Source organism: Lepidochelys kempii, chromosome 19 (genome assembly GCF_965140285.1).
Source record: "Lepidochelys kempii isolate rLepKem1 chromosome 19, rLepKem1.hap1, whole genome shotgun sequence".
In the NCBI taxonomy this organism is placed as follows: domain Eukaryota; kingdom Metazoa; phylum Chordata; order Testudines; family Cheloniidae; genus Lepidochelys; species Lepidochelys kempii.
Genome location: NC_136398.1, coordinates 5029516 through 5055008, shown reverse-complemented (window position 1 = coordinate 5055008; position 25493 = coordinate 5029516). Strand labels below are relative to the sequence as shown.

The 25493-nt window shown below is 46.4% G+C and overlaps 1 protein-coding gene across 7 annotated transcripts in view; it reads right to left on the bottom strand.

Moving 5' to 3' along the window:
• Window positions 1–25493, bottom strand: part of CSMD2 (CUB and Sushi multiple domains 2) — a 541235-nt gene that overhangs the window by 166166 nt on the left and 349576 nt on the right. For all 7 annotated transcript variants that reach the window (XM_073317325.2, XM_073317326.2, XM_073317333.2 and 4 more), the window contains 6 exons: window positions 24069–24256; window positions 22431–22619; window positions 21234–21350; window positions 12467–12682; window positions 8761–8949; window positions 1982–2151 (listed from right to left, as the gene is read on the bottom strand). In XM_073317325.2, coding sequence (XP_073173426.2) covers window positions 1982–2151; window positions 8761–8949; window positions 12467–12682; window positions 21234–21350; window positions 22431–22619; window positions 24069–24256 — 1069 coding nt within the window. The remainder of the gene's footprint in view (window positions 1–1981; window positions 2152–8760; window positions 8950–12466; window positions 12683–21233; window positions 21351–22430; window positions 22620–24068; window positions 24257–25493) is intronic.

Sequence of the window (25493 nt, the reverse complement as noted above, 5' to 3'; positions counted from 1 at the left end):
AGCAGACTCTGAGAGGATGGGGGGCTGATTACAGCCAGCTAGGTCACATCCTGCGTGTTATTTTCAGAAATAGATCACCAGCTCCAGCTGCTTCCCCCCACCAGGTAAGAGTACACTCTGTCACAGTGACACTTCAGTGGTCAATTCTGAGGATGGCTTTTGTGACTGGGGTCACCTGTGTAGTAGGAACTGGTCTGAAACCACCAAATATTTTCACTTCGGCCACCAAATGGCCACGTTAATTAATGACCCAGAGGGGAAAGTTTCCTTACCATGTTTGCCAATGACCTCAGCCATCCATTTCACCCTTGTTGTGCTTTGGAAGTACAGACACACAGAATCTAGCCTTGTGGCTAACCTAATGCACCTCCATTTGTTGGGCAAAAACATACACACAACCTCTGCTGCCTGGTGCTACAAGTTGTCATTTGCCAGGATACAGACAATCAGGGATGAAACAACGGATCACTTTCCTGATGTCTGTCAGTAACACCTGTCCCTGGGTCAGCAGTGAGGAAGGATGGCCTGGGATTAGGGCACTAACCTGGGACTTGAGACTCGTGGGTTTAATTCCCTGTCCTGATACAAGCTTCCTGTGTGACCCTGCACATGTCACTTAGGGATTGTCTACACTTCAAACGCGATAGCACCGGTAGGGCTTCAGTGTAGACACTACGTATGTAGATGAGCAGGATTCCCCCATCAGTATAGGTGATCCACCTCCTCAAGAGGTGGAAGCTAGGCTGATGGAAGAATTCTTCTGTCGACCTAGCGCTGTCTTAGCTCCACCACTCATGGATGTGGATTTTTCACACCCCTGAGCAACGTATTAAACTGACCTAGTTTTCTAGCGCAGACTAGGCCTTAGTCTCTCTGTGCCTCATTTTCAGACCCATAAATGAGGAGTGAAATACTTCCCTACTCACGAGGCGTTGTGAGGATAAATACATTCAAGGTTATGAGGAGATCAGATCCCATGGTAATGGGGGCCATATAAGTACGACAGAGAGATTAATGAAACATTTACGTTTCCTGCTCTGACTGGAACGTTCCCCCCATTCCAGGGTATTTCAGTGGAGCTTAACATTGTGTTCCGATCTTTCTGCTCAAATCTTTCTCTTTCCAGCATACAAGCGCTAGTCGGCAGGGAGCTGATGTCAGAACACGTTAGGGTAGGCCAACATTCCAACAACCGAATCCTGCTTTGCGCAAATAGGAAATCTCTCTCTTTCCAGTGACTCTATGAATAGCATGTTGGGGGATTCTGCTCACCTCGCACCGAATAAATACAACACTCAAATAAGGACAGATGTTTTCCTGGGAGATGGCTTAGCACAGTAGCAAGGAGCTTGCAACAATGTTCCCTACAAAAGGCAGTTCTTTGTGGTTAATATAATGCGGCCTAGATTTGTCTCCCTCCATACGAGTCCTGAAACTTCTAAATGCAGATGAAAATAACACTGGGCGCTGCACTGCTGAAGAGCTCGGGTCTGGCATTTTGCATTTAAATGATTTTTTTTTTTTTTTTTTTTGGCAAATCAGCCTTGACACACAAAAATCATACAAAGAACCTCACGCATGCTCCAGGCTCGTACTTGCTGCTTTACAACGATGTGGCTAAGAATGGAAGTTTGGCTTCAGGGAGTGACCCCACCCCGCGTTCCAGAAAATCTCTGAAACGGAGTCATTTTTCCCTCTATTAATGGATGTTTCTAAATATTTCTGCACATTGTGCAGTGTTTGCTGCTCTGTGGGGTGTCTGAAGCTGCCAGATTAGAGCCCCATCTCTATCCATCTACCTTAAGATACAAAATATTTTTCTTTTTTTTATAGGAAAAAATACCCAGCCTCCTAGCTAGTCTGTGCAGGATATTTCCATTACCTTTTATCAATCTAAACAGCACACTACATCATTTACATAAAAGTGTCTCCATAAATTCTCCCAAGTGTTACTTTCCAACAGAGGAGAGAGAGGCATTACCTTGAGAAGATCCCCTGACTCCAGTTCAAAAGTTCTGGCTTTCAGCTGGATTCCCTTTCCTGGCTGGGTCTGGATGGAGTAGATGCATTCATGGTTGTTACTGTAGTTTATTGGATAGTTGGGGGACAACAGAACCCCTTGAGTCCCGGTTACAGATGAGCCACATTCAGCTGTGGGAAGACGCAAAGAAACATTTTAATAACCATATGGAAATACTCGCAATATGGTACATGCATACAATAATATCTGAATCCCTGCATGTTTGTGTATAGGGCACTTGGTCCCTTACACACACCCCAAATCCACATTGCCTTGTGCTCTCTCTTCAAGTGCAGCTGGCATTTCAGCAACGAGCAGGGCTGAGCGAATAGTGTTGAGAAAATTCTGCAAATATTCAGATTAAAAAATTAATCCTAATATGATGGTGTATGGACTGTGAAGAGCTTTACTAGCACAGGTATTTGCAAAAATTAAAAAATATCACAGTTTAAGCTTGGATGTACCATTACTTACTGAGGCCCCGATTCAGGAAAGCACCTATGCACCTGCCTAAGTGTGAAATCAATGGGAGTTAAGCACATGTTTAAATGCTTTCCTGAATTAGGGCCTGAAAGAAGGTTTTGAAGTGCATGTTGCACTGTGCTCTTCAACCATTTGCCTGTGTGCTTCTACAAGTCACCCAACACAAAAAACCCCAAACCAGACCCCTTTATTTAACTAACCCACGCAGAGACTATCTCCTAGTTCAGCCCTTGAATATTGGTAACAGACTGTTACAACGGTAAAGGCTAGTTGCTCAGGGAAATATGCTGAGGCGAAATTCACGAATAATTTCAAATAGTAACTAAATCAGTGAATTTCACAATCTTCCCGAGAATAAAGTTGAAGACAAAAGAACAGGCAAAATTGGAGACACTGTTCATTGTTAATCATGCCCTTAGCTCTAGCGATACAATAGCAGATGGGGGATACACTATTTGACATTATTTCAAAACCTCCTATTTACTTACTGACCCAGCACTTCTTTCTCCCACCTTGCAGCTGCCAGCTCTCGTAATTTCAACAAGGAATGGGAGACGCTTGTGGAGATACAGTATGAAGGTTTTCCCCCTCCCTCATATTCATTTTTTGTTTCCCAAACTAGTCTAAGTTCATGCACCTTTGGTTCCTCCCAAAATTTAAGCCCAGAGATTTTTCAAAGGTGAGTCACTTGAACCCCACCCCGTTTTCTGTAGCTGAACAGAATCCAGCACTCTTTATTAGGGAGAGAATTGCAAAAATGCTCAGCTGGCCCTGACGGACAGACCAATAGACAGGCTATAAACTATATTTATTTTGTCATTAGAATTTCTCTTTGCTCCTTTTGTCACAGTCCATGTTTCCACTGGGTTTTCTCCCCTACCCCATCTACTTGGATCCTTTGTCTACACTGTCTCCTAAGACAAACATGAACCCTGTAGCATTTGAGTTCAAGCCAAAGGTTGGATTCCACAGTGTCTGAACGGCTCAAAATTTTCGAAGCAAGCTACTTTCTAGAGGAAGAATGGCCTTGGCATTAAGGCACTGGATTGGGACTCAGAAGAAGTGGGTTTAACTCCTAGTGTGACCCTGGGCAAATCTCTTAATTTCTCTGGGTCTCAACTCCCCATCTGTAAGGTGGGGATGAGAATATTTCTTTTGGCTGTCTTGTCTATTTAGATCGTAAGCCTTTCTAGGCAAGGTGTGTCTCGTATTAAGTGTCTGCACAGCGCACGGCACAACAAGGCTTTGATCTTGGTTGGGGGCCCTGCGTGTTACTGGAAAATAACACAACAAAAGCACTTGAGAAAATAAGGCACAGAGGAATTAATAAACCTGATTTTCTTGGGTCCTGAACAATCACAGCTTCTACTGACTCACAGAATCACAGACGATCAGGGTTGGAAGGGACCTCGGGAGGTCACCTAGTCCCACCCCCTGCTCAAAGCAGGGCCAATCCCCAACTAAAGCATCCCAGCCAGGGCTTTGTCAAGCCTGACCTTAAAAACTTCTAAGAAGGAGATTCCACCACCTCCCTAGGTAACACATTCCAGTGTTTCACCACCCTCCTAGTGAAAAAGTTTTTCCTAATATCCAACCTAAACCTCCCCCACTGCAACTTGAGACCATTACTCCTCGTTCTGTCATCTGCTACCACTGAGAACAGTCTAGATCCATCCTCTTTGGATCCCCCTTTCAGGTAGTTGAAAGCAGCTATCAAATCCCCCCTCATTCTTCTCTTCTGCAGACTAAACAATCCCAGTTCCCTCAGCCTCTCCTCATAACTCATGTGTTCCAGTCCCCTAATAATTTTTGTTGCCCTCCTCTGGACGTTTTCCAATTTTTGCACATCCTTCTTGTAGTGTGGGGCCCAAAACTGGACACAGAACTCCAGATGAGGCCTCACCAATGTCGAATAGAGGGGAAAGATCACGTCCCTCGATCTGCTCGCTATGCCCCTACTTATACATCCCAAAATGCCATTGGCCTTCTTGGCAACAAGGGCACACTGTTGACTCATATCCAGCTTCTCGTCCACTGTAACCCATAGGTCCTTTTTTGCAGAACTGCTGCCTAGCCATTCGGTCCCTAGTCTGTAGTGGTGCATAGGATTTCCAAAGGAAGCCATGAGCATTCAGTGCCTCTGAAAATCAAGCTGTAAGTGGCCTGTCTAATAGTGAACCAGTGGAGGAGGAGGTAGATATAGAACCTGGGAGTCCCAATTTCTAGTCCTGTGTAGAGCAGGTCCGAAATTTTCCTTGCAAATGCTGATTTATGAAAATTGAAACGATTTGTGGGAAAGGGTCAGTTTTGATGAGTCTCCCAATTCGAAAATTTAAACAACGTTTTGAAATTGTCAAAACATCCCGGTTGACTTTTTCTAAACAAAAAAAATCATTTTTGGGCTTGAAATGACTTTTTGTTTCAATTTGTTTGTTAACTTGCACTAAGAGAAAAGTAAAAAATATTTTTTAAAAGGTGAAAAGCAAGAGCAAACATTTTGAAACTGCTGAAATGAAACATTTTGACTGACCCAATTAAAAAAAAAAGAATAGCAGTCTGTCGGTTGGTGAAAAATGTTGAGATTTTGACTTTTCAGTCCAATTCAGAACAGGAAAAACATTTTAAATCTCAAACCTTCTCACAATCCGAGAAAACCATTTCCCACCCAGAGCTAGTCCTGTGCTCTCACCATCAACCACAGCCCTTTCCTTAGAGACCCTGTCACTACACAATACCCAGAATATTATTATTAGCTCCTTGATCCCTACCTACTCTTTGCCACACCAGCAGCTGTTTCAGCACTGCATCAAGCAGGCTGCTGTGAAGACTCACCAGGGCAAAGAATTGGCCTTAGCAGGCTGCAGTGAAATCACATCGGCTTTTGTTGTAATCTAATGCACATGGCTTTCAAAGTTACTTTTCTCCCTCCAGAACTAAAAAGAACCTTTCATTTACACATGCAATCTATTGTGCAAAGCAATTTAAGAGCCTGGAAATGTGATGGTTTCAAGATTCTGTGCATCAGATACCATTAAGAAGCTAGGTTCCCTCCCCCCCCCCCACACAGCACCTTTGAATACATTTCAAAGCATTAACAACCATCCAGGCTGGCGTTCACCCTAGAACAAAGCATCTCCCCCGCCGCAGTATCTTCAGTTATGTCACAAGGAATTCACCAAAGACTCTCAGGCGGAATTGATCAGGCAAATATTGATTCAGACACCTGCACGCTTGCTAGGTATCTTTACCCTGCGGGTTAAGTCTGTACCTTCACAAGGGCACCACCTTCTGTGCTCCCCACCTCTTCTGATCACTGAAGCTACTCTGTTACTTGGCCGGCCTTATGGTTCATGAGGTACGAAGTTCCCAGTGAGGGCGGTAAATCAAGCAAGGTGCTGCCTTCCCTTTTTGACCCTGCTACTCAGGGTGGGGGGATGAAGTTCTGGCAGGGGCTTGATTTTTCCTCCCCTCCAAACCTACTACCAGAGAGCGAGATAAGACAGAGCCTCCAAGGAAAATGGGGCCTACACAAGAGTGTTGTTCTAAGTGGCCACTCGCTTTGCTTTATTTGTGTCTAAGAACCGCCAGGTCTCTTTTGCATCACTCATGGTGATCCATTTTCAGCATGTTCCTCCAAAGCTAGCAAGGCACAAGCAGGCTCCTAAGGGAGCCAACAGCATAAGAGCAGGTAGATAACACTGAGAACAGATTGATGTAAAGCTCATGTCCGTGCAGAAGAGAGGACCAAATACAGGTTGAATAAGGCAGCATTTGTTCAAGGCAATGTGTGTACCAAACCCTTCCCCTGTAAAGGAGAAAGCTGGGCAAGGCTAACATGATCTTCCCTGAGCAGTGAAGGCCCCAAGGGCATCCTGAGACAGTTACAGAAACCACAGAGCCTCCTGAACAACTCAGGATGAAGTCTACATGGACATGTGACTAGAGCAGTGTCCTGTTCCTTCCCTCACCAGCTCTTAGAGGGTGCTAGTAACACTAACGAGGGATAAGAAGATTGAGAGGGGACAGGCTAACAATTTTCAAGTACATACAAGGTTGTTACAAGGGAAAGGGAGTAATTCTTCTTCTTAACCTCTGAGGACAGGACCAGAAGCAATGGGCTTAAATTGCAGCCAGGGAAGTTTAGGTTGGACATTAGGGAAAACTTCCTAACTGTCAGGTTTCAGAGTGGTAGCCGTGATCTAATGAAGTGGGCTTCAGCCCACGAAAGCTTATGCTCAAATAAATTTGTTAGTCTCTAAGGTGCCACAAGTACTCCTCGTTCTTTCTAACTGTCAGGATGGTTTAGCTCTGGAATAAATTGCCCAGGGAGGTTGTGGAACCTCCGTCGTTGGAGATTTTCAAGAGCAGGTTAGACAAACACCTGTCAGGGATGATCTAGACAATACTTAGTCCTGCCATGAGTACAGGGGACTGGACTAGCCTTCCAGTCCCATGATTCTATAAGAGCTCAGAGAGCCAAAGAACTACTAGGTTTTATGCATTTGCCATAGGACAGTGAGTCCTCTTGGGCAGCCCCAGTTTTCAGTGAGAGGGTTGGTCAGTTCTGCTGGGCTCCTATCTGTCCATCCTATTTCCCTTAACCATAGCCTGGGAAGCACTTGATCACAGTGTAGAGGGCTGGTTCTCCATGGTGCTTGCTCCTCTTTTAAAGAGGTGGTGGAAGCATAGCCAAAGGAACCGTGTTATATCATTCAAGCAAATATCAATGGGGAATGTCTGGAGATATTTGCTCATTTGTACCTGCTGACCCTAGTCTCTCTCACATAAAGTGTTTCAGTGCTTATTTCTTGACAGGAAAAGGCTGTGGCATGCACTCTGCAAGCACGTAAAGCAGTAGCAGGTGGTGGAAGATCAGGCATAAAATTCCTGACTATATTCTTTTACACAAGGCTAACACACAGAGTTGAGAATCTGATCAGCAGCATCATGGAACTAGTCACTCAAACACCAGAGTTTCCTGCAAACCATGAGACAATAAATTTGATCCATTATTATAAAACCAACATGTTAATTTAAAACCAGGGGAACTGGGTAAGTGGAAGCCATTATGTTGGCTTAGTGCTGATGTCTGTGGATCGAATGTAAAGCAGTATTATGACTCCTTTCTATTTCCATTTCCCTGATTAGCTTTCCCTGTAACCTGATTATTAAGTGTGCCCTGGAATGGCTGCTTGACATGGCAGAATGATGTGACCTTGTGACCAAGACATTACTTGTCAGTGCTAGGAAATGGATTCAGCATGACAGGACTCACAGGCAACGCGCTGCAGACTGCAGAGACAGCCTTGCTCTCAGTGGGGTGCCCTCTTTGCCTTGGCCACAACAGGTTACTCACATTTATAGACAGACTTGAAATGGCAGGATTTGCTAGACTGGAAGTGGCAGGATAAATGGATCAGGGATTCTCTCTAAAGCAGAGGGCTCTCAAACTGCATGCTCTAGCCCACTGGTTGTCGGCAGAGGACTTGCTCATGGTCTGCAGGGAGCTGGCTGATAACATGGTGCTGGCTGTTTATTTCTAACTGCCAGATTGCGTTACAAGAAACTAAAAAATGTACATTAAATACTGCCTTAGGATCACTCCTCTATGTAAATAATTGCTGTAGGACCCCAGAGATGATATGCAATGGCCAATGGGAAGGGAGGGCAGGGGCCAATGGGAGAGGGAGGAGGAGGAGGAGGAGGCTGGTCAATGAGTGGCAAAGGAGGGGTCAATGGAAAGAAGAGGTGGGGGGTGCTGGGCAAAGGGAGGGGAGGGCAGGGGGCAATGGGAGGATGAGGTGGGGACTGGGCCATGGGAGGAGGTTGGGGGTGGGGCAACGGGGGGCGAGGCAATGGGAGGGCAGGGTGGGGACATAGGAGGGGCAGTGGTTTCCAGGAGACAGTCTCTGTATGAACTCCTAGTCCGCTCTCTTGTGGACGTCTCCTCTGAAGTCCCCCGTGCTGCATGTTTCCTTTCTCGAGGATGCAGCGGGAAGGGTATCATTTTCTAGCCATCTTCACGAGACTTTTCATCAGGGATGCAGGGCCCTCCCACACCCTACGATTTACTTGCCTCTCCGTGGACCATCTCCAGAGCCGCCGCTTGTTCCCTCTCCCTCCCCGCCCACGCAGCAAGCACAAAGACGCGGCCCCGGGGTGGGGGGAGGCCGCACGCTGCCGGCGCATGCCCCTGCCCGTTTCACATTACGATAGAATACATCGACCAAGCAAAATGAAAGCACATGACCACCTACCAACACACCTTGGCAGAGGCGAACTCCACACACGCCGTCTACCCCCCAGGCAAGTGATGCGTGACACGCCCTCCAGCCGGTACCCGGGGAAGCAAGAGAAGGTCAGCACGTCCCCCACGCCGAACTGCAGGCCCTTCCGGATGCTGTAGGCCGGGACCTCCGGCTCGTCGCAGGGCTCCAGGTCGTACTCTAAGGAGGGGTATGAGGATGTTGCATTAGGGGGCTGATTCATCAGGCTCCCCACCCCGCCCGCAAGGAGCTACAGAAACAATGCACTGATGACAATAGTCGGGTGACCAGACAGCAAATGTGAAAAATCGGGACAGGGCGTGGGGGGTAACAGGAGCCTATATAAGAAAGAGACCCACAAATCGGAACTGTCCCTATAAAATAGGGACATCTGGTCACCCTAAACAATAGTGCTCAGTGTTTTGATTGCAGCTGGGTGTAATTCATGCCGGGGCAAAGGGGCCGGCACCAGGCCAGCGCAAGTTCCTCAAAACAGGGGTGAGTTCCATCCTAGGGGAGCAGTCAACAGGGCTCTAGATTTAACCCGACACTGGACCACATTCTCCATCATTGACACCAGATTACTGTGAGTGAACAGCAATGCCAATGGTACCAAGTCAGAATGGAGACATTTTCTTCTCCCGTTGGACAGGTGTCAATGACATGGGAAGTCAACCCAGTGGTTCTCTCCCATCTTCTCTTGTTCCCAAGAGCCCTTAGCACCCCGTGTTGTATTCAAGTCTTCATTGCTCTCTCTCAGACCTGCTCTATTCAGTCAGCCTTTGAGACAGCCCATACCCTACATTACTGTCACACCTTTTATCCTGAAATGATGACTGCAGAAACCACTGAAATGCACCCACCTCTGGAGTGGAATCCAGAAGCCAACTGACTGCTGCACCTTGCAGAACGGGATGTGAGGAATTTGAGCCAAGGAAACCAAGGGCAAAACTGCCACTTCTGTAAAATGCCATGGAAATTTTTCACTTCCCGTCTGCTCCATTTAGAGCTAGCTTTTAAAAGTGTCATCCAAAAAGACTCACGTACAGTAAGTTGCTTGATATTCACTTTATTTGCTTTAATGGAATGAGGCTGGATTCATGGGACTGGGATTTCTGCTGCTTCTGAATTGCTAATCCACAGAGTGAGTGGGACACAACATCCTGCTAAGGGACCGTGGGAGAATGGCTACACTGCTAACCGGAAGGGCATTTGCTGTTAAAGCAGGTTGGAAAATATATTTCATTCGCCGCAAAACCTTCCGAAGACAAACATTTTTCAACGAATTGTTCAGGGTTTTGCTAAAAAAGAAAAACCCCCAAAACCAAAAGTTATTTCGTTTATGGCAACCAAAAATTAAAAAAAACATAGTGGAGTCCCATTTTTAGCTGACATAAACAGAAAACAAGCAATTTTGACAAAACCCCTGAAAAATATCAATAGAAAGGGACATATTCTTGTGCAAATTTCTGTTTGGTCAAAAGCCATTTTTTATCAAAGTGTGGATGAAAACTTTTTTGACTAGCTCTGTTTGCTGCGGGGATTTAAGCTGATCAGGCTTGAACTCCTGGTTTCAGAAGCCCTAACACAGGTATTTAAAATCAATGCTTCGTTTCCTAACCCATCCCTAGCAGCTCATGCGGGCACACTAGCTATCTATGCCTAGAGACCTAAATGCAAGCACAGCATCAGGCATTACAACCACAATTTTTGTCACTTTTAGCCCCAGTGATTTTGTTCTATACAGAGTCTACCATAATGCATGGCACCTTAGAGACGAACCAATTTATTTGAGCAGAAGCTTTTGTGCGCTACAGCTCACTTCATTGGACTGGATGCATCCGATGAAGTGAGCTGTAGCTCACGAAAGCTCATGCTCAAATAAATTGGTTAGTCTCTAAGGTGCCACAAGTCCTCCTTTTCTTTTTGTGGATACAGACTAACAGGGCTGCTCCTCTGAAACCTGCCATAATGCATGAGCATCCTGAAGAGCCAGACAGCACCGACTGTATTTTCAAAAGGCAGTGCCATCTGGGCAAACACGCCAGACATCATGGGCACATGTTCAGATTGGTGAGTGCAAAACAGCCACCTAACACACTGTAAAGGGAGCTTACACAAGTCAAGTGACCATTTGCATGAGCACTCACCTGTTCTGCATATGCAAATATGCATTTGCTTAGGTCTTTATCTAGCTGCACCATGTATATTTTGCGGGCAGAAGAGATGTTTATATATGTGAAATTTGGTCTTAGGGAAACCAGTCTATTGTACAATTACATGGGGTCTGAACCTGTGAGGAAGGTGGCATGGTCCGGTGGGTAGGGGACTGAACTTGGACTCATGAGACCTTGGTTCTGTCACTGATCTACTGTGTCACCTGATGCAAGACACGTTCCCTTTCTGTGCCTCAGTTTCACTTCCTGTCTTGTGTCCCTCTTGTACGGATTGTAAGCTCTTTTGGGTAGGGGCTCCCTCTTACATGTGTTTATACACAGCCTAGCACAATGGGACCCCAGTCTTGGTTGGAGTCCATAGATGCTACTGTGATACAAATAATTAATAATGCAAAGCGCTTAGAAACCCGCAAGCTCCACTGAGATGAATAGAAGTTGAGGTGCCCAGCATCAGGCCCAAGCAGTTTCAGAGCTCTACATTCCTGAATGCCCTCCTAGGCTCCAGGGTGCCGGCTTCTACCAGCAACTCTTTTATTACAGCATCGTGAGCAAAGGAAGCCCAGCAAGCATGTACTGTTCCAGCTTCCCAGCAATGCCATCAGGCTAGTCTAAAGGCTGAGGCTTTGCAAAGCATGTATTCTCTCTAAGATCAACCAGAGCCAGCTGCAGAGGCTGGGTCACTGGATGAGCTGCTTGATGAAGTGCCCTTGGCATAGGAGCAGGGCACTGGACCAATGTACAAGGAGACCAGCCGGGCGACAGGAGTGACCAGCTAAGCTCCTTTCCCCAAAGAGTCCAGATTGCTTGGAGTCTCTTTCTAAGGCATCCCATCTGCCACAGCTTCCTGGGCTGAGAATGGAAATGCTGTGCAGGGAATGGAGGTATCTGGAGCAAGGAGGGATGGCAAACCCACAGGAAACGAGAGAGAGGAAACTGGGTTCCCAGGAACAGAGGAGAAAACAAAAAGCCAGTTGGGAGGGGATGATAAATGCCAGTGCAGAGGGATTTAATTTCAGCAGATTTAGTCCACTGGCTGATGCTATGCAAGAATGAAGAAATATAATTACACAGGTACATTTTTATTAATGTTGTACTTGCATGGATCAGAAGACATGGAATAAAATTTTAAAAAGCAAAATATCCCTTAAAATTCCTGATTTAAAATGAAGACTGGATGGATGGATACTGGTCCCTGTCTAGGGATCCTAGGAGCTACAGTAATACAAATAAAATTAATCATCATCATCATCATCATCAGATGGCTCAGGGGAATGGGCCTTTTCTACTTGGTCATTAGTTTGATCTTGGCTCAGGTCACCCTGATTGCAAATTGTACAGCAGCCAGGACTGAACGACCATGCGGAGAGGGATCCTGTAGAAGTCCTCGAACCACTTCATTTCAGGGCTTAGGTGCATCAGTGGCGTGAATGTGGCTAGGCAGAGGATTGATCTCCAAGGCACACAACCTGGCCCTTCCCACCAGCCCTCAATTCGTGACAAGAATCAGTCTTTGCTCTTACCCGAGAAGGTGATGTTGAATCCCTCGTAGGACATGGAGAAGTCCGAGATGAAACGGATCTGAGCGGAGAAGTTCCCAAAGAGCCCGGCGCTGATGGGGGGAGGCAGGCGGGACCCGGTAAACTGTTTCAGCGGCTGGGTGAAGCTGCCATTTTCGGTGATGAGCAGGTAGTCATGGCCGCTCTCCAGATGAAAGGTGTGAAAGGTGAAGAACACACCTGTGGGGAAGAGAAGAGAGGCGCCCAGCTCAACAGGTGTTTCTACAGTGCCCAAACACTCAGTGCAGCCTGTTAACCTTCCCGCTCCCCAAAACAGCAGTTCAACACCCGCCTCCCAAAAAAAGAAAAAGGAGACTGAAAAGACTGGGAGCATTTACTTTAGAGAGGACAGAAACAGGCAGAGAACAGGAGAGACCTAGGTGCCACCAATGCCTAAGGCTCCTGCAACAGCAGTGAACTGATGAGGTGAAATATACCCAGATGATCACAGCGGGTGATCCCAGGCCCCACGCTGCAGAGCAAGACGGAAAAACTAATAGGGGTCAGGAAGATGCTTTCCCTGGGGGGAGGTTATGCCAAATCCCTGCACCTTTCTCTGAAGTTGTGGTATTAGTCCCTGTGAGTGACAGGATACTGAATTAGATAGACCCTGGTCTTATCTGGTATTGCAATTCCTATGAGCAAGAAAGATTCTGCACTCTCATCCTGACAGCGTACGGCCAAAAGAGAAATTAAAACCGAACCAACAACTACTAAAGCCAGCCAGAGAAAGAAAAGCTCTCCCCTCTTCCCCCCTAAAAATCTAGGTTTCCATAGTTTGAACAATGAAGCTGGAAGGGTTTGACCCGGCCACATTTGTTAAGTATTTAGAGTCAGCAATGGATTTTTTAACATCTCCCTCAAACCTACACACTCGCAAAAACAGCTACTATTTCTAATTTCCAAGGAGGCCTGCAGCTGTCTGGAATTCAAACACAATTAGAAATGGCAGCAGCAGCTTTTGTAGAGACAGGAAAGGCGGGCTCCTAGACTTCAGCACTTGTCACATCAACCATCCGATGACGTTAACGGACTAAAGAAACATCAAGCAACAAATAAACCCCTTTGGCTTTTGTACAGCTTCTTTCATCCGAAGAGCTCAATGCACACTCCAAACTTTAAGGACCAGACTGTGATATCTGACCTCATGTTGACTTCTGCTTTACACTAGCCATACACTGAAATCAGTGGGGCTGCTGGTGGATTAAGTATAAGAATATCCCAATCTGGATTCTAATCAGTTACAGTTGAACTGTAACCCCTTTAGTGACACAAGTAGCGCCCAGTGGCACAACAAAGGTATTTCATTAAAAAACCCTAATTGCCAATGTATCAATTGCCAGACTGGATCAGGTCTGATGTCCATCTAGTTCTGTCTCTGACAGCGGCCAGCACCAGATGTGTCAAAGGAAGGTGCAAGAACTCCACACAGTAGCAGATGCGGGATAATCTGGTTCCCACGTTAGGTCTCGTCCTGATTTCTAACCGTTCAAGATTGGGTAAAGCCCCGAAGCATGAGACTTAACATCCCTTCCAAACTGTCTGTTGGCATTCAGTACTATCGCTCTGGATATTAAGAACATAAGAGCAGCCAAACTGGGTCAGGCCAAAGGTCCATCTAGATCACACGAGGGGATCACACGAGGGGAGTAGCCGTGCCCTGTCTACCCTGGCACTTCACAGCGCAGAAACTTGCAGCGCTCAGGGGAGTGTTTTTTCACACAGCTGAGTGAGAAAGTTGCAGCGCTGTAAAGTGCCAGGGTAGACAAGGCCATAGCCTCTACTGTTAACAGAACAGAACCTGTTAACAGCTCTATAACTAAAGCCACAGGGCTGACTACAGACTCATTCAACAGAATTTGCAATTCTGACCACACCTTTGCTCTGGTCTGAAATTTACTGCAGCACAAAATGTGTCAGCCTGAAAGCCAATTTCTTTTTACCAAATGAGGGGGAAAAGAAATCATTTTGGTCACTCAGAAGTTATGAGATTAAAAACAAAAAAATCCTTTTTTCAGACTTAAGTATCTTAAAAATTAAACTCTTTTTAAACTAAAATTTTACAGCCCATTAGTCAGTAATGTAAATTAGTGCCTTTGGGCACCTAAAAAAAGCCATTACAACAACCCATCTGTTTCCTTTAGAAAACAAGTGTATTGCTCACATGCAGTAAGCAGAGCAAAAATTCAGAAATATCTGGGAGCAGATGACTCATGAAATTGGTATTTGTGCTGCAGAGTATGTCACTGCTAGTTCAGTGGTCTAGCTGACTGAGAGTCAGAACATTTCAGTTCCCTTTCTAGCTCTGCCACTGAGTTGCAATACCCTTCACTGCTCTAAGACTCGGTTTTCCCTTCTGTAAAATGGGGATAATGATTCTGAGCTCCTTTGTAAAGTGCTTGGGATCCACAGATGAAAAGGCGCTTTATGAGAGCTAACTGTTATTTTCAACCCAGAACACGGCAGGAAGAAGGACTAAAAGTTACCGCATGAGAGCTGTTCTGTGGCCTATCAGAAGAATTGGTGTTCCTCAGACCAGCTCCGCCAGAAAAAATCATTAATGCAGTTGGCCTCAACTGGCATAACATTTGGCAGTCTCAACACAGCGGCTCAGAAATAATTAAATGGGCATCAGGGCCAGAGTGGGAAAGGGGAAAAAAGGGGGGCAGTAGTCTTCCAGACTCCACCCACAAAATGAGTCTTGCCCCCACATCAGAGTCACCAAATGAGACAGTACACTGTAAAGATGTTTAGAATATGATTGTGTTTGCTGCTTGGCATTGCTGAGGTCCCTGGGCTTGGCTCCCCTTCGGGGGGAAAGAATGTGCCCATAAGTTCTGCAGGACAATTTAGGCTTGGATTTTAATTGACTAGAAGGGGGAAAATTAAGTGTCGGCCTCTCCCAAATGCCATGCTTTTGTAAATTGCATCCATCTGTGACAACTCTCCCCCCGATATATATATATATATATATAAAATAATTGGGCATCTGAGTTAACCCCTCACTGAGGTGCATGGGGCAGCTCACTCTTCTCTGAGCTATTTTTCCAGTCTCTTTGAAGACTCAGTTCTGCCTCAGTCACACTCAAGCCACATTTTAAAAGTTTTGTTTGCAACCATCACAGCTAGAGGCCAACTTCTTTCTTTTTAAATTGCGAACTGAGATTCTGGAGAATGAGGCTGCATCATCAGGGAAGGGCTGTATGGCACATGGGTGCGTTCCTGATGGTTTTAAGCCCTGATGGGCTTAGGAAGTCAACCTGCCCTCGTATAGAGACTGTCCCTCCCAATCTTGGACAGCCTTGGCTTTCAGGAATCATGGCAGCATGCTGAATGTCCTTGGAGAAGCAAGGGCGAGCCTTTTAGAAGGACCAACAACAATGAAGACAATGGGAATTGTGCCGGTTTGACACCAAGACTCTGTTACTTTTCACTGATGCTCACATGTATGGCTGGTGAAACGGAGCAAAAAAGACACTCCACGTGGCCCAGGCTATAGTTTAAATTAATGAAAGGGGAGGGTGAGGGACCAATCGGCTCGCTTCCTCCCCCAGCTGACCAATGAGTGGCTAGAGCTTCTGGAGGGGGAGGCGCCAGGCCTGCATGCATGCAAGTGCTCCCCTCCCCAATTCACCTGGGGCCACCGCCAATCTCCGCTGGCCCCACCAAGTTCCGCCCCCCCTTGAGGTGGGGGTGGCATTAGCACCAATGTAAAATAACTGTAGAACCTGGATTATGAAAGAGGCTCAGATAGGGCAATTTGTTTGAAGATGCATTATAAAACAAGGGTTATAGAATTTCATGGCATGACAGAAGTGTTAAGTTTGGACTTAGCTTGGGGCGAGGGAGAGTTTCAAAGAGGATGTAGTGTGGGGGAAAAAGAACCAGTGATCAGAGATGGTGAGATCCTTGATGTTCAGACTAGAAAGTAACACCCCTACGAAAGATCGGAAGATCAAGGCTATTGCAGCAGATGTGAGCAGGAAGACGGAGAGTCTAGGTAAGCCCCAGGCAATGTCTGAGAGAAAGTGAGCCCGCCCCACAGGAGAGGAGGCGGGATTGATATGTCACTGAAAAATCATCCATTATAAATATTTCATTGGGGTCAGTGCAAATCAAAAACCCAATCTCAGGGAGTGCAGAGAGAGAAAGGGAAGGGTTGTGCCCTTGGGGGCACCGTGCAGAGTGGAGAACTGAGAGGGGAAGAGGAAAATGTGCTTGCAAAGCAGGAGGGAGGCCAGAGCCACTATTCTGGCAATGAAATTAAGAGTTTATTGCTGGTGAGAGAGGCCAGACTGATGGCTCCTGAAGAGGACATTTGTGGGAGTTTGGCACAAACCGGGGCAAGGCTAACTGCCTTGGTGCTGTGCCATGGCCCTGAGCTAGGAGTGGCAGCTTAGAGGGAGCAGATGGCAGTTCTGTCTCTCTGGACCGTGAAATCCTTTTCTCTCCACTGAGACAGCCAACACGGGCGCTCAGCTGACCTGTTGCAATAAGAGTTGGGGAGATGCCCCACAAAAAAACATGGGACTTTTGTAACTGACTTCCACGGGAGCAGGAGCTGGCTTGAGATTTTCACAACTGATCTCAACAACCCCTTCCTCACCCCAAAACAAGGGATTTCGCCTTAAAAAGGAGGAAACAGAGGGAATGAAAAAAAAAAACCAAGGAAAGAGGAATAAAAGCAGGAGAAAACAAAAGACAAAAAGCAAGTGAGCGAAAGAGAAAAGCGAGAGTGGGCTTTGCGTGTCAGCTCTCAAGGAAGGAGACAGAAAGCAAGTTAATAACCTTGCAAGAATCTCAAGAGGAAAGTAGCTGCCACTGCAAGTGTTAAATCAGCAGCAGAGGTGTGGGAAAGAAGAGCTCATGAATGGAAGGGTGGATGGTGGTTACGGAAGCACCCCATCAACCAAACAAGGAGTCCTGAAGACAATAAAGAAAGGAGTAGTAAATGTCCAAAGCCGTGGTTTTCAACCTGTGCTCTGCAGACCCCTGGCGGGCCGCAGACTACATCTAAGATTTCCAAAGGAGGCCCCCACCTCTGTTTGACATTTTTTAGAGGTCCGCAAATAAAAAAAGGTTGAACACCAGTGATCTAAAGGATGGGGCTTAGCAGGGAGCGTGCATTTAGGAACATTCAGAATAACATGCAGACTGGGACACATTTTATAATCTGGCAGTGCTGTGGGAATGGCGGGACAATGTCCTCTCACACTGTTAGAAATGGCAAGCTGTTCTAGACTGTATGTCACTGGAAAGGTAACTTTCCACGGATTTGCTATGTGGTCTCGGTTTTGACTTGTGACCTGTGGGTATCAGGCTGATCTCATGTATAAGACCTGGCCACTCTGTAGCTATCAGTGCACACAGCCTTAAACTCCTCCTAACCTACATCAGAAAACTTCTCTCCCACTCACAGACACAAGCTGCTTTGTGAAAGACAACATGGAAATAACAACAAAGTGTCAGTCACGCATTAGGAAGCCCAATTGCAAAGAGATGGCAAACACGCTATGGAACACAGGAAAAGATCCCTCACTTCAGCATCTTATCAGAAGTTGGTCCACCCCCCGAAAGACTCAGTAAATATCCAAGCAGAACCACTGCAAAGCTCCAGCAAGTACAGTTTATTGTGTCTCCAATGTGAGCAATCCCCATGCAAGATGGCACAACAATCTCGAACAGATTCAGAACCCGGCAGCTGGAAACTCAATCAGTTCCCAGCCACGAGTGCTGCCAGTCCAACAACGGGACAATGAAAGCTGTGTCAGCTCCCCAATATTGGTACCGAAGAAGATGCTGGACTGAAATGCACTGGCAGAGCTGTGTATGAGGGGGGTCAAAGCCTGGAACAGCAAGACGATGCTGCAGGTCTGGGCTGGGGTGCATTGGCAGAGCTGTGAGGAAGCTCAGTTCTGGAGTGAGGTATGGACTGAGGTATGCTTTAAAAGCTGTGTTGTGAGCCCAGGACTAGAACAGTAAGGCGCGGTGCGATTCTGAATGGAGATGCTTCAGTAGAGCTCTGAGCAGCCCGAAACTGGAATAGCATGGGGTGCTGCAAGTCCAAATTAAGCTGGCATTGGTCAATAAGTGAGTGTTGCAAAGGGGAACTCATCGCATGCCTGTTGGCAATGCTGGTCACACCAGAGCGGTTAGCATTCTGCCTTTAATGAGCACCAAATTCAACTGCAATGTTAGAGAACAGATGTTCAGAGATGAGGATGTAACAACAGACAACATTCTGCAATAAGGGGGTGGTGGTACTGAAGTCAGTGAGGCTACATTGGAATAACTAGGAGCAGAATTTGCCCCAATTTCTGCAAGCCTCTTCACTTCCCACCAACCCAAATTCATCCCATCTCAATCTCTGTTACTTTCACCTGGGATCAATCAGCTCCATTGCTTCTTACTGTAGGTAAGAGAGAGGTTGCTGAACAGGGCTGGGAGATCTCCGTGTAATGCCTTATTCTGCAATTTAATGCAGTAAAGCCTAGCAAAAACAGATCATTACGAAATTGTGCACGGCTTCAATAAAAACAGAATGTATATACAGCACATCACAGTCCGGCCTCTGGCTACATTTTGTTGCCATTCACAAAATCATTAGATAAAAGGAAAACTTCAGGCACGCTCCCCTTTCCTTGTGTCGGTAAATAAATGCGGCTTGTCTGAACTCCAGGAACAATGAGGGAGTGGACTGGCTGACATAAAAGGCGGCTTGGTGCCAACTTCTTATAATTGGGTTATGTCCTCTGTTGTATCTTCTCCTTTCCCACTCAACTCTAATTTGGTTTCATGTTCTCCGGATTTCCCCCACTAACACAGCAGCATGGCCCCTGCATGCCTAATCCAGGGTGCTGCAGAAATACAGGAAGGGTGACTCAGCGAGGTACAGGGGCAGAGTCCCAAACTGCTGAGTCAAACCCTGACAAGCAAAGTGCCTTTGAATGCAGACAGCCTGCTGGGGCAAGGAAAGAGATTCCACTGCTCGCTGGTACTTATTTCCAGCAGGTTGCTGGCAATTAGCACTGGAGGAAGGATCCTAGCAAGGGAAAAAGGGGAATAAAAAGACAACCCAACACATACACAGTAACACAGTCTCTCTTCCCTCTGGCTCATAGGCTGTTTTTACACTTTATATTTTCCCATCTGTGGTCAGATACTATTGTGGACACAGCGCTGGGGGGGGGGGTACGCGAATTTTAACCGTGAGCCAGATTTTCCAAAGAGCTCAGGCTGCTGCGTGCATTGCTGAACCGGCTGTAGCAATGGCAGGACACTTTCGGAGAATTTACAAAAAGAAAGATTAGTATAGACACAGCCCCACAGTTTGAAAATGCAGCTTGTCTTGGGCAAGAGATATTCTTTTCTTTGGGGGTCGGGAGCACATCCACCGTCTGCATTACCTCTTACGAGAGGGTGTCAGGTCTCTGTATTGTGCAGTAGCTTAGCAACAGGATAATGCAACGTCTCTCATCAGAAGAGCTGAATCCAGGGCAGAGTGGATTAATGAAGAGTGGATTGGCATTGCTCAACGGGAGACTTTTCACGCCACATGAAGGCTCCCGAAATGCCCTGTGCTTTTCACTGACACGTTTATATGCTTTAATAAAAATGGGTCTTGCAAAATTGGCTAATGCTAGCTCTCACGGGCTGCTACCTGGTATGAACAGAGGGACATGGTTATATAAGGGATATAAACCTTCCTCCCCAACCCTTAATCCAGGTTGGTTTAGGAAGAAACTTCCCAGTGAGCCAGAGCAGCCTGGGTATCAAATCTAATCTGATTTCCAGTAAGACGCTGTCACAAAGTAAACCTAGGCTTGGAAGTAGCTCCTTGCACGCTGAAGCCAGGCATCTGGGGGGCCTGACTCCTGGCCTCCAGCTCAATGAGAGGCAGAAGAGTGAACCTACATGATGGAATGACCGAGTATTAAGCAGTCGGACCACGATAATACTTTGTATGCATGCAGTGGTTTTCATGCGAGGATCCTGACATGCTTTCAAAAGGTGGCTTTGGTTTTTTGCTCTAGACTGACAGGTTGGGAAGCAGAAGCACAGAGAATCGGACTAATTTGCCCAAGGTCATGCAATGATTCAGTGGCAGACCTAGCAGTGGAACCCAGGAGTCCTGACTACCAGTCCTTTCTTTGACCACCAGACATCATTGCTGTCTCTTGTGGAACGGCGATATCACTTCTGAGTAGACATGGGTCTGCTAGGATGCGCCGCAAGGCCACTGAGAATGATTTCACTTCCTTACACAGATGGACCTGAGCAGTTCAGTTCAGCAAAAAGGAGCTGGACCCAGGGCCCTCTATAATGAGGATCTGTTCAGATATGGCATTCTGCTTCAGGCCATATGGAAGACCAGTACCAGAGGTAAGATTTACTTATGGATTGGGACTTCACCAAAGCTTGCAGAGCTTGAATGTGAGGGTTTAGGTCCACCTACCTATGTTATTATGCCACCTCTCCCCATTCCAGAGGAAAGACAAGGTGCTTCTGAGAAAGCCTTGGTTTTATTACCCAACCCTCGGGGTCATTCCCATATCACTTTTGCGAGGACTGACGGGAAACAAAAGAGAGAGATACCAACACACACTGGCTATTTATGGGTTGCCCTTGTCTTTTCTGCAAGCCAACCATCATCTTTTCATGGGATGCTGTCCCCTCACTATCCCGCAGCATTGCCTCTTTTCCAAACCACCCTAATCTAAAGGTTTCTCACCTTTGCCGTGAGAAGTTTCTATCACCCAGGTGCAGTTCAAGTTATTGGGGTAGAAATCAGGAAAGCCTGGGGATAAGATGGTGCTGCTGGAGCCGCGGATGTAACCTCCACAAAGAGCTGCAAAAATCAAACATGCTAAAATCAGACAAGCCAATGGAGTGACTGTGAAAAAGGAGACGAGCTAGAGAGAACTAGGCAGGGGTATTTAGGACAGAAAAGGCTCTTCTTCCCTTCCCCTTGGGGAAAATGTGATGAAATCCTCACTAAGTACATTTAGAACGTACAAAGGAAATACTTCTCTATGTGGCATGTAGCAGTCAGCCTATGGCACCCACTGAAGGAGGGGACCCATGCTAGCTACAATGGATGACTAATTTTATGACCAGTGATAATACCCATAGTTACGGCTAATTTAAACTCCTGCATCAGGGCATACACTTGATTATTGCACAGGTCAGGGAAAATAACCCTCCCCATTCCCTATGCATAGCTTTGCACTGTGGCCAATTGCATTATACGTGCCTTCATTTTCTTGCATCACCTGCACTCTGGGCATTGCCAGAGACCGAATGCCAGAGCCAATGGCCCAATGGCCAAGGATTGAATGGGCCATGGGGATTCAACTACCTGTTTGCCCGCCAAGAAACTGTCCCAGATCAGACCGGGTGCACACTCAGGGGGCAGTATGGGGGAAAGCGTTCTGCTGCTGCTACACAGAAAAGTTACAACAGAGACCTTTGTTGTCCAGATCTGTAAATTGGACACCTCTGATGCAAACTAAATTCACCCTAAAACCCATCCCCACCAGCCCCTCCAACAAACCACAGACATTCAGAAGGATATTTATTCTTGGGGAACACCAACATGCCTCCCCCCCAGGGGAAACTCTGCTTGTGAAATCACAAATCAGAGTCACAGAGCAGGTGCTGTTAAAACTCAGCAATCCCTGCTCCGGGCCCCTCTGGTACTGTGGTAGCTTCAGTGGAGACACACAGCATCACGATCATTGCCCTGGACACCCGAGGTCCTGTGGCATTCCAGTCACTGCAGAGGGTTAATCGTATTGACTGGACATAAAGACCAGGTTGTAGTGCCGTGTGCTTCAGCCATGTGGTTCACATCAGCCCGACACAGGACTCTGAGAATTCACCACTCTTGGGTTCCCCTCCTCCAGATGTTCTTTTCCAAAACCCTTACCCTCACAGCTGGGCAGAGGCCTGCTCCACTGGAAGTTGGGCTCACACTCCAGGGCCTCTCCGTCGCTCAGGGTGTAGCCTGAATCACAGCTGAATGTCACCAGAGCTCCCACATAGAAATCGTTCCCATGTCGCTGTCCATTTACGGGGATCCCAGGGTCCAAACAATGGTCTGACTGGAGCTTCACAGCTGCAGCAAAGAAACCATCAGAGATTTAACGGGAGCAACCAGAAGGCGGCTGCATGAGGAGGAGGAATTTTATCATGAACTTTTAAATCACTCCTATGTTATCTGAGAAATGTGCACAAGACCTGGGCTGGCCCCAATTCTGCTCCCCAGACCTGCATCATCCCTGGGCTGGGAAGCACTCAGACAACATGGTGTTCACTGCCTGGAATGGGAAAGTTTGGTGTCACTCAGCTGTTCAGGAGTGCCAGCGAAAGGGTGGGGCGGGATACCAAGGATTGGTGGGGGTCGGGGCTATCTCCACCAAAAAGTTCTGACAGCAGCTGCAGCAGGGCTGAAGATTGCCCTTGAACTTCCCAGGACAATGACTGGTGCTGCACCTAGTGGAAGGGCTCCAGCTGGATCCCTCTCAATTTAAACAGGGAGCAGCAGGCGATTGGGTTTCTCTCTTCAGGTCCTTGGACGATGGAATTTGCTTCCACTTTGGAATGCCAGAGCCTAGAGCCCATACCCTTCCAGGCATGCAGCAAAGCTCCTCAACTGAGCAAAGGGGGTGTGTGTGTGTGAAGGTTTTGTTGAAGGAGATGATGATTGACAAGTGTTGTCATTATCAACATCATTGTGGGGTGATTATTCTGGACCGTACAGTCCCAGATAGCAAATATATTCCTTGCTTTTGTTGAGTTTGTTTGTAGTTTGTTGCTGGATATAATTTACCTCTGTGTGAGACATATTTATTTATATATGCAAACACCCACATATTTTATATCTATGTGTATAGATAGATAGACAGACTGATAGAGAGACACACCAACACCTTAGAGCAACTGACAGGTGATGTTTGAAGAGAGAAAACAAGAAAAAAAGACTGCCGCTGAAGTCAACAGAAGATGCATGAGTTGCACAGACAGTATCTGAGAACGCAGCTTGCCCATAAACATGTGTTTCACTCAGTCAATGCATATCCAGATGCCACTGCAATGGGCATGTTAATCAATGCAGGTAACGACAGCCACCGAATAATAATCACAATGCTTAACAAACCCAAGTTCCTCTCTCTAGCCAAGCACCCTCCTCTGACTCCCATACAATAACTTGAACGTCTGCAAGGATTGCACTGTCATGGGTAGTTGACAAGCTGGGATTCTCACAGGCTGTTCTTCTGAGGTGTCACTGATTAGTCTCAAGGTGAGGGGATAACACAGAAAGAGGGAGTCGAATCGGCTTCCTTACAAAATAATTCTATTCTGAAGATGTTGTTTCACGTTGTTGCAAATGACATAAAATAAATACCAATAAAGATGATCCTAATGAAGAGGCCGTTATCAGATAGCAATAGCTTGAGGTCCTCAAAACACTTAGGAGTAACAGCGCTAACTGCATGTCAGAATGGAGAAGTAGCTCCAATGGGCCTTTGATTGAGTCCCTTGTGCTGCTAGATAGTACACTTACTTTCATATCGGATCTGAAACCCGATGTCGGAGTGGCTTTTGTCAGTAGAGAAGAGGAGGTAGAGGTAGTTGCTGGTGCTAATGAGGAACTGGGGCACTTGAGTCCCATCATAGACCCCTATCAGCGGGGAGGAATAGGACCTGCCGTCTCGCACTTCCAGGGTGTCGTAATTCACCTCAGTCTTAAACCTGCCAGGGACACAAAGAAATTGGCATTTTCCATGTTATAATTCTGAAAAGACTAATAACAGAGAGGCAACGCGGTCCAGTGCACAGGAGACTGGACTAGGAGTCCTGGGCAAAATTCATGGTTCTACCACTGGCCAGCTGTGTGACCTAGAGCAAGTCATTTCCTTGCTCACCTTTTGTCTGTCTGGTCTATCTAGAAGCTAAGGGCCCGATTTTTAAAGGTATTTAAGCAATTAGGCACTTAACATCCATGGAAGTCAGTGAGTTTTAGGCCCCAAGATACTTTTGAAAATTTCATTAGGCCTTTAAAAATCTGGCCCTACACTTGTTGTGGCAGGAACTGTCTCTCCCTATGCGTACATGCACTTTGTTGTGTTGATTTAAAAAGATGGTGTGGCTCAGCGGACTGAGCACTGTGCTGGAATTCAAGAGAAATGGCTCAATTCCTGAGTCTACCACAGAGCCATTCTGTCATCTGGAATGAATCAGTTCTTTCTTGTCTTTCTCTGCACCTTTCTTTCCTCTCCCATCTTTTCTCTGTCCTGTGTAAGCTCTTTGGGCCAAGGAGTGACTCCTGCTAGGTGTACGTGCGGTGCACAGCCCAATAGGGCTTCCAAGTGCTATTGTAATAGAAATAATAATCGTAATATACAGAAGCATGGTTATCAGAATGACTGTGAGAAGCAGCAGCCACTATAAGTATCAATTCTATAATCCCAGACATATATGCGCTCAGTGGGCCAAACCCCAGTCAATTCCCCCACTGAGCAACATTCCTGTTTGGGGTCAACTGGAATTGCGGCTAGTCAGCCTCTCTGAAATTAGCGACCACTTTGGAAGATTTAGCCCTAAAATAAGGGCTTTGATTTAAATCCATCATGTGTGAATTTCTCCATGCAGTCCTATCTCAGGAGAGAGACATGTAATGAATGTGCTAAATTCATCCGTGATGTACAAGGAGTTAAACCAAACATCTCATTTTTGGAATATGGAAAAAAAACATTATGAAAATGTTTCCACAGTTCTTCAGACAGTTCTCTGTAATACGTAAGGGAAAAGAAATTTGTTGCAGCCTTTCTGAAGCAAAGTCACGTCCAGAATGTAATGTTTTTTAAAAAATTGTATCCCAGTTATTTCTCTGGCCCTCATTAACATAATGCGCGAGTACCTCACAGAATGTACTTATCCCCGCAACACCCCTGGAGGTTTTACAGAGAGGAAACTGAGATACAAAGTG